This window comes from Camelus bactrianus, chromosome 16, assembly GCF_048773025.1.
Source record: "Camelus bactrianus isolate YW-2024 breed Bactrian camel chromosome 16, ASM4877302v1, whole genome shotgun sequence".
In the NCBI taxonomy this organism is placed as follows: Eukaryota; Metazoa; Chordata; class Mammalia; order Artiodactyla; family Camelidae; genus Camelus; species Camelus bactrianus.
The window spans coordinates 42,996,497-43,011,114 of NC_133554.1; the positions used below are offsets into that span (position 1 = coordinate 42,996,497).

At 32.9% G+C, this 14,618-nt stretch overlaps 1 protein-coding gene across 7 annotated transcripts in view; it reads left to right on the top strand.

Annotated features, from left to right (window-relative positions):
* The window catches only part of GPATCH8 (G-patch domain containing 8), an 85,063-nt gene that overhangs the window by 39,038 nt on the left and 31,407 nt on the right, over window positions 1-14,618 (top strand). For 4 of the 7 annotated variants that reach the window (XM_010959520.3, XM_045520002.2, XM_010959518.3 and 1 more), the window contains 2 exons: window positions 6,717-6,784; window positions 7,452-7,538. In XM_010959520.3, coding sequence (XP_010957822.1) covers window positions 6,717-6,784; window positions 7,452-7,538 — 155 coding nt within the window. Of the gene's footprint in view, window positions 1-4,593; window positions 4,639-6,716; window positions 6,785-7,451; window positions 7,539-14,618 lie in introns of all 7 variants that reach the window. The other 3 variants (XM_045520004.2, XM_045520003.2, XM_045520005.2) reach the window with 1 other exon arrangement.

The window sequence follows — 14,618 nt, forward strand, 5'->3', positions numbered from 1 at the left end:
TACTTTGGTTATTGATCATGGATGATAATTTTCTCTATCTGTAAATAGAGTTGTTTCATTATCACCAAATTGTAGGTGAAACATTAGGATTTATCAACACTTCTTAGAATATCTTTAATTTTAAGGTACTTATTTTCAAAAATGCCAGATTTGGAATTGAAAGAACAAATTGAGTTTTTAATTTTCTGAGGCCTTCAGGAGATGAGAAGTTTGGAGTTTAGCAGTATTCTTTATAGTGACTTACGGTTTACAAAGTATCTTCTGTTTGTTATCTCTTTTGATCAGCATGCCAGTCCTGAAAGTGAAGATAGTATCTCCATTTTGCTGGAGAGGCTGCTGAGACTCATGCTGAGACTGTCAGAAGTCACACAAGTGTTTAGAAATTGTCTCTTAACTGAAGAACTGAGATTTTGTAGCCCAAGTTTTTTAGGGACTACCTAGGAAAATACAGAAAGAAAATAATTAATGAATTGAGGGGGTTGATGTGGAGAGTAAAGGAAGAGCAGTTTAGCTGGAAAGTCTTTTGGGTTATAGAGTGATCCTGGAATATTAAGAAATGCTCAGTGTAATTACAGAATTACTTAATCAATAGTAATGGGATTATTTAACCAATAATAAGAGAATACAACTCTAAGAAAGCATTGGATTATTATTACAGTACCATAGAACTGGCTACTATCTACATAACTTCCTCAAATATTTTCTAGTCTTCAAACTTAAAAATTGAAGTGAACCTTAGAGACCATTAAGTATTTCTGACTCCTTAAATATTTGGTGCCTGCTTCTTTTTGTCTGCTAATGAGTGATGGTAGAACAAATTGAACAAGCCTCTAATGAACAGTAATGCAAAGCCTCAGATGTTTCTTTATATTAGCGTACATATTTTTGAGATACGAAGACTTATATAAAATAGCTATATCTTCTGTTTGATAAAATAATTCCTTGATTACAAGACAATTAAGTCATTGTGATGTTAAACAGAAAGCATTGTGATGACTAAATATTTATACGTAAGCAAGGTGAGACCCACTGTGAACATGTTTATTCTCTTGAGTCAACAAATGCTTTTTAAATAAGTGCTAGTTTTTCAGGAAACAAACATAAGTAAAACTCAGGGCACAGAAGTGTTCCTCCATTTTTTTTAAACTAAGGACATAATATTGTTTTGCACTCTCCACCTAAGCCTCATGTTTTGGATTATTTTCTCTGGAATTTATTTATTACATTGGTTTTCTCATTTAAAAAATAAATAGACCTTATCTTAACACATGGTTAGCATGAGGCAGTATTTAGTGAGTTGATATAATTTTAACTAAATCTGGAATAAAAGTATGATTTCCTCTAGGTGATTCTTTTTTTTTTAATTGGAAGTACCTCATGCATTCCCTTATTTCCTCTCCTGAGGTCTTAAATATCTTATGTCATCCCTGATGAGTTAACTTTTCCAGACTTAACATTCTGATTCCAACACTTTGTTTAATTTATCATTTATTTTGCCCCTTCTTTGTCCCTGTTTATTAATATATTAGGTTATATAATTAAAATTGGACTATTTTGTCAGAAAGCCACCTCTGATACTTTGGAAAGATGGAAGAATCTTTAGGTCACAGTTAAAGTTCTGTGCCTTTAAGAAACATCGGTGTTTGAAAATAAAAATAACCTGGTTATTAACATAGATTACTAAACAGGCTGTGGCAGGACTAGAGTTAGTTTTTGTAGCACTGGAGAATTTGAATTCTATTTTGAGTAGAAAGTCTTTAAAAAAAAAAAAACCTTAGAAAGTCTCTAGGGAATAATTAATATGCTTGATTTTGCTTGATGTTTCCAAGGAGGTAGCATTTATCATGTTATTGCTACTAATTAAAATATCTAAATGATGCGGAAAGTAATCATTGTTTACATGCTACTGAAGACTATCATTTTCAGGAGAAAGTTGCAAAAGTGAAGCTTTGATTTGGAAATAGATGTACCACTTTTTACCCAGTAAGTGTTCCTGAAAGTTGTATGTAATCACTGTTCTAATAAATGAAATTATATTAAATGTATTAACATAGCTTAGTATAGAGTCTTATTTTGAATAGTTTTCCAAGTCAGAATAGTCACCATCTTAATTTTGTGTTATTCTTGATTTTTACACATGTATTTGACTTGCTTAAAGTAAGAAATAAATAGATTTAAAGATGTCAGGTCAGGTAGTTGGCCTTTAGGAGAAAGATTTTGTGACTTTTATTAGAGTCAGTCTTCAAAAATAATTTTAGACTTCTTTAAAAGACAACTTCAGACATTTTTAAAATTTTGAATCATCCATTGGCTCCACAAATGTTCTTTATCCCCCCTCATGCCAGAAGTTTAAATTGGCAATGTAATTTTGCCTAGTTATAGGTATTTTATGGGGTGTAGGGCTTTGTTTTGATCACTGCCTTATGCCCAGTGCCTTCCAACAGTTCTTGGTGTGTAGTAGCAACTCAATAAAATTTTGTTGTTGAATGAATCTCAGTAAGAGGAAGGGCAGCAGCGATAAATTGTGGTGTTCTTACATCTGTTGATTTCCCAGCCAGTGTTGTAAACATTTCAGAAGCTTCTTCATTTCTAATTTCTATGAAGAAGTCATGTGTCTTCTGTTTCTGAAGTGTGTTGATTACCAGATTATGGTTGTCATTTAACATTTTCTTCCTAGTTGTTACATTCCTGGTGTTAGTTTCCAAATGTTTGTTAAAAAAAAAAAGTATTTCTCTACAGTCCAGTTCTTTGGGCCAATTTTGTGGTTTATATATCCTTAGCTGTTTTTAAATCAAAACTGACTAATAAGAGATTGTTCTCAGAAACAGTTGTCTATAGGCAGTCAGTGGGTTTTTGTGTTTGACTTATTCTCTCTTCAGTTATGATAAGTCACAGTACTGTCACACTTTAGCAAGAGATCCATATATGAACATTTTAGCACTTTTGTCATTGTTTGAAATACAGAATGTACAATACTGGTTGGTTAAAGAAACATTTGAAGTTTTTTTTCTAAGAAAATTGAGATTCATTTGATATACAGTATTTTAGTTTTAGGTGTATAACATAATGATACAATATTTGTATATATATTTAAAGTTTTTACTTAGAAGATATGAATATTAATTTTTTTCTATCACATGAATACATTGGTACTGGCACATTCCATTTTATTTATTTATTTTTGATGGAGGTACTGCAAATTGAACCCAGGACCTCATGCATGCTGAGCATGCACTCTCTCACTCTGCGCTATAACCTCCCCACTCTGGCACATTCTAGATGTGGTATGTTTTTTTTTTTTTCCCTCTTGCCCAGTTGGCTAGAATCACAGTCATAGTTATCTATATATAGATCTTTGGCTGAGGTGGACGGTTTCTTTTAAGGAAAAGTGTTTAGTGTTCTGGTTGAAGTTGCCTCCTTTGAAATGAAATAAACAAAAAAGTTTTTATTTTAATGGGTTTTAAGAAATATTTGCCCCCATGAAAAGAAGCCAAGAAATAGGGAACCTGTATTTAGTTCAGTTTGTTTTCAAAAGAAGTTGAGTTTCTAGAGAATATTGTATTAGCTAACATTCTGTTACTATCTATCTGCCTTTTGAAAAGATATCCCTATAGATTGTTATTCAGATGTTCCACAGTGGTGTTCTTTATGATAGGATTTATCATTGATCACAAATGAATAAACTGAGGTTTTTTTTTTTTTTTTTTTTTTTTTTAGTGCTGCAACCTCTTCCTATTTGTATTGTTCAGTGTCTTCTCCCAGTGGGATTTTTCCTTGGTCTGGAGCCTCTAATAATGGACAGAAATTACTGCTTGGCCCAGGCAGTAATGTTATTTTCAGATTGTTTGTAAAGCCAGACTGTTTGTTGTCTGTGTTACCTGTCAGTGGGCATTACTAATTGTAAATATGACAGCCCTTTTGATGCCGCTTTGTCTGGAATTCCTGGTCTCCTTCAAAGTTTGGCTTAGTTGTGTGCAGAAAGAAAGATGTTGGCAGGCTTGGGAAGACTTCATTACAAGGAAACAAAGTTCTGAGGGAAGCTACTTGAAGAGTTTTATTCATTCATGGCAGAATTCAAATGCACATAAGTTTTCTGAAGAGCTAAGGTTATTTTCCTTTTACTTACTATAAATATTTAGTAAGGTCTTGATGATCCCCTCCCACCCCCAAATCCCCTTAGAGTTCTTTTAGTGAAGCAATGACTTGATCATCACTGTCCAGTTGATCTGTCTTTGGTGTTATTTCTTTAAGGAAAAGTCCCACTTTGGGCCCTGAATACTTTACTAGAGTGAGTAGTTATTAAATGAGAGATTGGAAGCTGGAGCTAGTTCTCCGCCCCCCCCCCCCAATTCTCTTGCATTATTTTAGAGGAGGCTGTTCGTGTTCTCAGGTAGCAGTAGAAAAATCTCACACCCTGATCCGACCAGAGTGAAAACATTTGCAGTAGCACAAAGTGTCCTTCCTGTGTCCCCAGTTGAAATTGGGGGAGGGACAAAGCCCAGTTGTTACTTTAACCCATCCTGTCTGCCTGCTAGAAGGCCTGTTTTCTACCCTAATGGTTTCTGCCTAACAAATGGTGTTTCTTTTTTACAGCATTATGATCCTGGACTTGTTGTGGTGATGGTAAACTTAGCAGTGGTAATTTTTAATTTTCAGACTGAATTACTCCTTTTGTCATCAGTGCACCAATATGTTAGGCTTACTTTCTCTGTTGTAGCCTTCATCCTTCTGCTTGGTCTTTTTCATTTTCCTTTCCTTTCCTTATGCAACTTGTCTGATCCTTGTTCATTAAAGGGTAATGTTAAGAAGGGATATATCTGTTTGTGTTAGAAGTGCCAAAAAAAAAAAAAATCAGTTAAAACATTAAATTCTAATACTGTAAAAAACTTGATTTCCCCACAATGTAATGGGCACTAGCACTTGCTACTGCAATTTATAAATAAATTAAAACAAACTTTGACTGCCTTAGAAGGCAAAAGTACTAATGCAGAGTTTATAAACAGGGGTTTACAGAGGTAATGAATTTGTGCCAAAATTTTCTTGATTCTTGCAAAACAAATTCTGACAGACCAAAAAAGATATCAAAACAAACAAACAAAAAAATAAATTCGTTTGACAGTTCTTTTCAATTCTTTCATCGGACCATTTGTTTTTACCAGTAAATCCCTGATTGAGACGTTATGAAAGTGATATTGCACCTAGGAAGTCATTTTTATAACCTGTCTTTAATTTGGTCCTTTTGCTAAAGATTGCAGTCACTGCTTATTTATTATACCATTGGGCATAAGGTAGTAATGCATTTTCATTTTGTTTAACTGGCAGTCTTTGATAGTATCTAAAAGAAGGCTGTGTTTTAGAACTTTTTTTCTCTTTTTTTTTCTGGCATGAGATGTTCTTTATTTACTTAGACTTTTTTTTTCCATTGTGATAATTACTTCTAATTATCTCCTTATTTATTGTTTAAAAGCAATAATGGTATACTGGTGATACGTAGTTAAACTTGTGAATTTGTTTTTCATTACTTTTTAAAGACAAAAATTAATCCCACAAATACAGAGCAACTGGATACAAGCGGTTGCCGGTTGCTTTGGAAAGTTTTTTTTCCTCTTGGACTGATCCTAGTCATGATAATGGTATTCACCATTTTTTGTTTGTTTTCAAATTTAGTTTTGGTAATATCTCAGATGTAGCCTGAAAAAACTCAACTGTTTAGCCCAAAGGTATAATATATATGTGTGTATAACAAAAAAACAAAAACAAAAAAACAATTGTTTACACCAGCCTGAGTGAAAAGATGAGGGAAGTAAACATTGTGTTTTTCACCAAAGGTATACAGCGGATAAGGTAAGTCCTCTTTTCAGTGGGCTTACATCACAATAAACAGCGCAAGTTGTGATGTAAAACAGCTGTGGTAGTAAAGTGCTTGTCTGCCCCATTTTGCTTTGTTTGGCTGGTTATGAGTGGATTAAATATACATTTTTTAAAAATCTCCAGCATAGATCAATTAGTTTAAAGTCAATTTTCTTCGCAACTAGTCCTTTTCACAGCTTACTGATTGCCACAGCCAGTGTTAAATCCACTCTGAAAAATGGGACCTCAGAGCACCAGTTTAAAAGTAAAACTATTCTTCATTCCTAAGGGCAACTAACTGTTGCTTTTTACTTAATTTTTGCACAACCTCATTTAATTGTAAAGCATCTTTTGAATACAAAAAAATATATAAAGCTTGCTGAGTTAAAATTATAGTTTTCTTGTATCATGTTGGAAACTGTGCTCTTTTGATTTAAGCATGTCAGCTGAGTTATTTATTATTAGTTTTAAAAGTGTGTGTGGGAAGAGGTCAGTGGACAGTAAGAGTGAGGTGATTCTTGATGTAAAGTTATTTGGGGGTCTTTTAAATATGGAATTTCTAACGTTTTTGATTTTAAACTTCCTGGTGCCATTGCTTAGAAGTGCTTTGCATTACTTATTTACTTAATTTTGCCATAGTAATCTGGAATCATCCCCAACTGGAAGGTCAACCAAGGTGGTTAGTTGGGCTTAAACTGGGAGAGGTAGGTTTGATTGTAAGCTGTGAGAATGGCTTGTGTTTGGTTCACTGTAGCTTTCTGGTCTCTGCACTCCAAGGCAAGATCTCTAACCACCCAAACCCAATGTGTAAAGAGAGTTGTTGACTTAGCTTTGCATCTTACCTTGATCATGTGTTCCTGTTGCAGGGAGAACAGATCCCATTCCAATTGTTGTCAAGTATGATGTCATGGGTATGGGTCGCATGGAAATGGAGGTAAATTGATCTCATTAGTTCACTTGTTTTATGGGGTATTTCAAATTATACCAACTCCAAATTCAGATGCCAATGCCAGAATACATTTTTTTAGATAGAATGTGGTTTTAATATTTTTGAGGGGAAATTTAAAAATATATTTTATGTTCTCATTTAGTGCTGCCTTTGAGGCAGGTAGGTGGCAAATAATGCCCCTCTTTTGGGGGCATAAAGAAGTTGAGAGGCTTCCCCAGGGTTGCGCCACAAGGCAAGATCAGACTTAAACCCTGACCCTGGTGCTCATTTTAGTAGGCAGTGCTGTTCAACTCTTAAAATATTTGCTATGGTAGAAGCTCTGTCCCTATAGAGCTATGTACAGCTGTCATCTGTGATACCTTCTTTTCATTGCCTAAAATATTTTTCTCCATTTACTCCTAATTCTTTGGCATTGAACATTGAAGTAAAGTCTGTTATCAACAAATGATGCCTGTTGGGAACAACCAGCAGGAAAGGATTAATGAACTATTTTTCATGCTATTTTCTCTGTGGGGTGACAAGAAAGCAAGAGGTAGTTGAGCAAAATATAAAGTTTCTTATTTTCATACAACATTGTAGTTCTGCAAATGACTTTTTTGTAGCTAATTGGGGATACTTTAGGAAATAAGACATTGCATCTGTTTTTCTTAAGCTTGATTATGCCGAAGATGCTACCGAACGGCGCCGTGTCCTAGAAGTGGAAAAAGAAGACACGGAAGAACTGAGACAGAAGTACAAGGTACTTAATTGAAGGCATTTCGTATATGTGGGGTGCTCACACTGAGATACTCATTTTGGTGGAAACAATCTTTGTTGACTACAACATTTGTTTGGCATTTGATGGTGATTAGTAGTTGACCTCAGGTTTCTGTTAACTTCCTTATTTATTGCTTCTGTAAAAACTATAGAGATAATAATACCCACTTTGTAAGTCTGTTAGAAGAGTGCATTAGTGTTTGAAAACACAGTGTCTGGTACACATTAGGTAGCAGTAGCAGTAGAAATTGGTAGTAGTCCTTTGAGAGCTTGATACCTATTGATAAGCCTTCTCTTTTTTTAATGAATGAGATGTTTTAAGAATAACAAACAATTGAGAACTTCAGCATCTAACCTTTTAAGCTGATAGTTTCAGAAATCTGCAGCTTAGAAAATGTTACAAGTTAGCTTTCAAAGACTGACCAGGAAACATGCCTTTCAGGATGTCATAGCATGCCCAGTTTCTACCATAAAATAGGTAATAAACAGGCTTACTTAAGACTACTGTATAGAAACTGATTTTGGTCATGAATACTTAAGGTAAGAAGAGAGAAAAGAAATTTTTTTTAATCTATTCTACCATAAAAATACATATAAAGCAAAACCTGACAGCTACAAAGAGAAATGTCTATAGCCACCACAGTAATGGGAGATTTTAATATACCTCTCTCAGTAATTGAGAGAAGTAAAGGGAAAAAATTGGCAAGGATGTTTGGAAGATTTGAACAAAATAATTAACAAAATGATTTACCAAATCATTTTCAAAATAACAAATTTCAAATAATTATGAAACATTTATTTAAACAAATTTTTTTTACCATATTCTGTGTCATAAACAAAATAACAAATTTCAAATAACTGAAATCAAGCTATCAAGCCATAAAAGCTGTCCAATTTAAAAAAAAAGGTAATAGAAAAACTTATGTTTCAAAATTAAAATACATATTTTTGCATAACCGATCAGTAAAAGAAGAAATAACAGTGGTAATTGGAAAATATTTTGGACTGAAAGATAAAAATACTACATATCAAAACTTGTAGGATAAGCTAAAGCAATATGATATTTGATAGCAAGTACAAGTCCTTAAATGCTTATCTTAGGAAAAAAGATAGGCAGGAAATAAATAAAGTAAATATTCCTTTCGGGAAGTTAGCAAACGAATAGCAAAATAAGCCCAAAGGATGGAAAAGAAAAGAAATAATGAAGATAAGATAAAGATAAGAAAAGAAAAGAATGAAACCGAAAACAAACATACAATAAATCCAAAAGTTAGTTTTTTGATGTGATATTAAGAGGGAAAAGAACCTTGAAAAACCAATATCAATAATGAAAAAAGAGGATATCGTTGCAGATTCAGCAGGCACTAAAAGATAAAACTATTGTGAATAACTTTATGCCACTGAATGCAAAGATAAGTTTAAATGGACAAATTCCTAAAAATAGACTTGAAGAGAAATAGGAAACTTCATGGTCCTATAATGTATATTATATAAATTGAATCTGTAGTGAAAATTCTTTCCATATAGCCCAGATAACTTCACTAGTGAGTTCTATCAAAATTCATAAAAGAAATAACTTCAGTTGTAACCAACAATTGCTGATCTTCCAGAGAATTGAAAATGAAGAAAAACTCTCAGCTCATTTAATGAGAAACTGGTACCACCTTGATGCTAAATTCTGAAAAGGACAGTATGAGAATAGTTATATGACACTCTGATTTATAAAACAGTGCAAATTTTAAAACACCAGAACTAATTTAGGATATATCATAACCAGATTATCCCAGCAATGCAAAATTGATTTAATGTTAGAAATCAATTTATATAGTCAATCACATTAAGTGATTAAAGTGAAAAAAATCATCTCAATAGATGCAGTATACAAACGAAAGCATTATATAAAATTCAGCATTCATACATGATGAACAGTCTTGTCTAACTCGATAAAGAAAGGACCTTTTTATTAAAAAAAAAAAAAAAAAGACCTTTTTAAACCAGATGGAATGCCTACAAAAAGGATGAGACATCATACTTACTATTGAAGAATTGAAATCTTTCCTTTTGAGATGGGGAAACCTAACAAGGATGCCTGCTGTCATTGTTTCTATTAAATATTGTGCTGGATGTCCTAAGCAGCACAATAAGGCAGACAGGCAGAAACAAATAAACAAAGATTTAAGAGATGAAGGGGAGAAACAAAACTCTTTTGTTTACATGTGTGATTATTTCATAGATATCCAAAGGAATTTACAGATGAATTACACAAATAACAGAGTTTAGCAGGATGCAATATCATGAATTTAAATCAGCATATCTCTATATCAACAACAAAGAGAAAATGGAAATAATAAAAATGTCACCAATTGTAATAGCAAAAAAAAAATGTACGAAGCATCTGGGAATAGATCTAATGAGTTACAAGAGACTTAAGGCAAAAATTCTAAGGCGTTATTTAGAAGTATTAAAGAACAATGAATAAAAAATGAGATTTTTTTTAATGATCATGAATTAGAAGACTCAGTATTGTAAAGATATCTATTTTCCCCCAACTTTCTATACATCCAAATCAAGCAGATCAAAACCCAACAAGATTTTGTATGAAATTTAATAGCTGATTCCAAAATTTATATGGAAGTGTGAAGGGCCAAGAATAGTCAAAGCAGTCCTTAAAATACAAGATTGAACATCATGGTACTTCAGACATGTGATATTGGCATGAGGATAGACCAATGGAACAGAAAAGAGAGCCCAGACACAAACTCTTACATTTTTGACCACTTGATAAGACAAAGATGGTATTGCAGTGAGGGGAGAATGAACTTTTCAGTAAAATGTTCTGAGAAAATTGGTTATCCATATGGAAAATAGATTTGAACTTTATACCCCAATACCATGCAATAATCAGTTGCAGTTGCAGATGTAATAAAGATTTAAATGTAAAAGGAAAAAACTAGAGAAGACAGTATAGGGGATCTTTTCTTCTAGCTTTACCTAACATCATTTACTTATTTTTTATTTCAGTGGTATAATGAAAATTATTGAGCATACAGAAAAATTGAAATAACTATATAATGAATACCCATATACCACCTGTGTTCTACAGTTAACATATATAAGTATTGTTTTATTATATGTCAGCTTTATCAAGAGTCAGTGCTTTTTTTTTTTAGTTCTTAAAATATCTCTGATTCTTTTTCCAAAAAATTACCATTTTTTGTTTTTTAATAATGCCCTAGTTTTGCCTTTTGGTTACTATTTCTGATTTTTTTTAAACATTCTTAATGTTCTTATTTTATCATTTCTTTGAAATCTTCTGTTATCTATAATACTTGTTAAGTGTTTTTATAGTTTGCTGCTTCTCCTGACTTTCTCACAGTGATTTGTTTCCTTGTGTTGTTTGCAGTTTTGATTGTCATCTCATCCTCTGTGGACATTTCTCATATCCTGGATTTTAGAGGAGTCCATATGTGCCTTTGCTAGAGCCTTGGGTCTTTAACTGAAGACCTCAGTTCATATGGACTAGTTTTAAAATGTTAATATGTAAAACTAAGGGTTCCTGCTATGAGTGACAGGTGTAAATTCTTTAGGTCCACCAATGACTCTGGTCCGAAATTTCAGCCTTCTATACATCACCTTTTTCCATTTATACTTCGGTAGATGGCGAGTTTCTTGATGCATTCAAAGGACAGCAGATGATGATACAGTGCAGTTTTTCTAGTCCTCGTTTCAAGGATGGGGACAACTGTTCATATCTCTGAGCTTTTCACAGAGAGAGCTTAGTTAGCATTCTACCATCAAGTTCCTCAGGCCTCACCTTCAGGTCCTTAGGGATTGCCCTGTCTTGTTGAGCTCAGCTGTATATTAAATTTTCTGTGTTTTATTTTATACAGAATTAAAATATGGTGAAATCTCTCTCTTCCTTCTCTTCCTTTTTTCTTTTTCTATTGTCTTTTCCCTACCCCTTTCTTTGTGTACTCTTCAACCCACTTTTTACTGAACCAGTTTATTTAAGGCTGCAGGACACCTTTATTTGCTAAATCCAATAGACCTTTTAAAATTCTTATTTTATTATTTTAAAAAATTTTTATCGATGTATAGTTGATTTACAGTATTATGTTAGTTTCTGGTATACAGCAAAGTGATTCAATTATATATGTGTATATTCATTTTCATAGTCTTTTCCATTATCATTTGTTACAGGATATTGAATATAGTTCCCTGTGCTATAAAGTAGGACTTCGTTGTTTATCTATTTTATATATAACAGTTTGTGTCTGCTAATTTATCCCAAACTCCTAATTTATTCTTCCGCCACCCCTTTTCCCTTTTGGTAACCATAAGTTTGATTTCTATGTCTGTCAGTCTATTTCAATTTTATAAATATGTTCATTTGTGTCATATTTTAGATTCAATGTATAAGTGATATCATATGGTATTTGTCTTCCTGATCTATAGTATGATAATCTCTAGGTCCATCCATGTTGCTGTAAATGGCATCATTTCATCTTTTTTATGGCTGAATAATACTCCATTGTAGATATATACCACATCTTCTTTATCCAGTCATCTGTTGATGCACATTTAGGTTGCTTACATGTTTTGGCTATTGTTAATAGTGCTGCTATGAACATTGGGATACAAGTATCTTTTTGAATTAAAGTTTTCTCCAGATATTTGCCTAGAAGTGGGATTGCTGGATCATAAAGCACTCTATATAACATCTTGTTTTATTCTGTATTTTGTTTCTTGGCATCATTCAATACAATTGACAACTCTTTTCTCTTTAAAACAATTTCTTTTCTCTTGCTTTTGAAGATATTATGCTTTCCTGGATTTCTCCCTTCTTACCTCTCTTGCTGCTTCTATATAGATTCTTTTGTTGACTCCTCTTCTGCTTGAACTTTAAATGCTAGAGTTCTTTGGTTTCAGACCTGTACCCTCTTTCTGTCTAAATAGTGTTCTTAAACATGGAATGGTCATGCCACTGTGATTAGAAATCTTTCACATTGTTGTGTTTTATCCTTTGGGTCTTAGCTTAAATATTGCCTCACTGGAAACCTTTTCTAACCACCTTATTTATCTGTTTAGTCATTTTACAGTGTTGTGTCAGTTTCTGGTGTACAGCATGTTTCAGCCAACCACCCAATTTAAATAAATCCTTCACTCTGCCTTATTCTCTTGCAGTTTTCTCTTTGATAATAAGAAAAAGGACACATTGTCTAATTCAAGGCTATGAAAAGTAACATGTTTCCTTCTAAGAATTTTATGGTTTTAGCTCTTGTATTTAGGTCTTTTGATATACTTTGAATTAATTTTTATATGTCATATTTGGTAGGGCGTTCAAATTCATTTTTTTAAATTGAAGTATAGTCAGTTTACAATGTTTTGTTAATTTCTGGTATACAGCATAGTGATACAGTTATATATATTTTTTTCTCATCTTCTTTTTCATTATAAGCTGTTATAAGTTACCCTGTGCTATACAGTTGGACCTTGTTGTTTATCCAAATTCATTCTTTTTGCATGTGGCTACCCAGTTGGCCCAGCACCATTTGTTGAAAAGACTGTTCTTCTCCATTGAATGGTATTGGCATCTCATCGAAAATAAATTGATCATATATATGGGTTTTTTTCTCTCAGTTGTAGTCCATTGATCTATATGTCTGCCCCTGTGCCAGTAACATACTGTCTTGATTACTGTTGCTTTGAAGCAAGTTTTGCAGTTGAGAAGTGTGAGCCCTTCTACATTATCCATTTTTGGGATTATTTTGGCTATTCTTAGTCCCTTGCAATTCTGTGTGAATTTTATTTTTTATTTTATTTTTTTTTATTTTAGAGGGGAGAGGTAATTGGGTTTATTTATTTTCGAAGGAGATACTGGGGATTGAACCCAGGACCTCATGTATGTTAAGCATGTGCTCTGCCATTTGAGCTATACCCTTCCCCCTCTGTGAATTTTAGAATCAGCTTGTCAGTTTTACAAAGAAGTCAGCTGGGATTCTGATAAGGACTATGTTGAATGTAGATCAGTTTGGGGTGTATTGCTGTCTTAACAATGTTAATAAGTTTTCCAGTCCATGAACATAGGATTTTTTTCCATTTATTTAGATCTTCTTAAATTTCTTTCAGTAATGTTTTTATTAAGTGCTGTTTCTTTTGTTAAATTTAATTCTAAGTATTCTTTTTTTTAATGCTACTGTGATTTTTGTGTATTAATCTTGTATACTGTGACTTTGCTGAACTCATTTAGCAGCTTGAATAGTTTTCTTGTGTATTCTTTAGGGTTTATTTCATGAATAAAGATTGTCTTCTTCCTTTCCCATTTGGGTCCCTTTTTTTTTTTTTTAACACATTTAATTGCCCTGCCTAGAACTTCCAGTATAATGTTGAGAAGTGACAAGAGAGCAGATATCTCTGTCTTAGGGGAGAAGACATCTCTGTTCTGATTTATTGGGGCAAGCTTTCAGTCTAACAACTTTTAGGTATAATGTTAGCTGGGGGTTTTCCGTAAATACTCTTATCAGATTGTGGAAGTTACCCTCTCTTAATAGTTTGTTGAGTATTTTTCTCATGAAAAGGTGTTACATTTTGTCAAGTGCTTTCTTTGCAACTATTGAAAAAAAATCATGTGAGGTTCCCTCCTATTAATGTGGTGTATTATATAGATTCATTTTTATATGTTGAACCAACTTTGCATTCCTGAGGTAAATCCTACTTGATCATGGTATATAATCCTTTTAATATGCTGCTGGATTTGGTTTGCTATCAATTTATTGAAGATTTCTGCGTCTATATTCGTAAGAGATGTTAGTCTGTAGTTTTCTTCTGATATCTTTGTATCAGGGTAATACTGATCTCATAGAATGAATTAGAAAGTGTTACTACCTTTAAAATTTCCCCTTCCTTTTAAAAATGCATTAAATGTGTTTCATATCCCTAAGCATGTATTGTTTAATGTTAACATGTTTTTGAATTTTGTATAAATGGAATAATATATTTCCTGGTATACGTATATAAGACATTATCCAGGATATGGTTTTTATTTGTTTTTTATTATCTTATT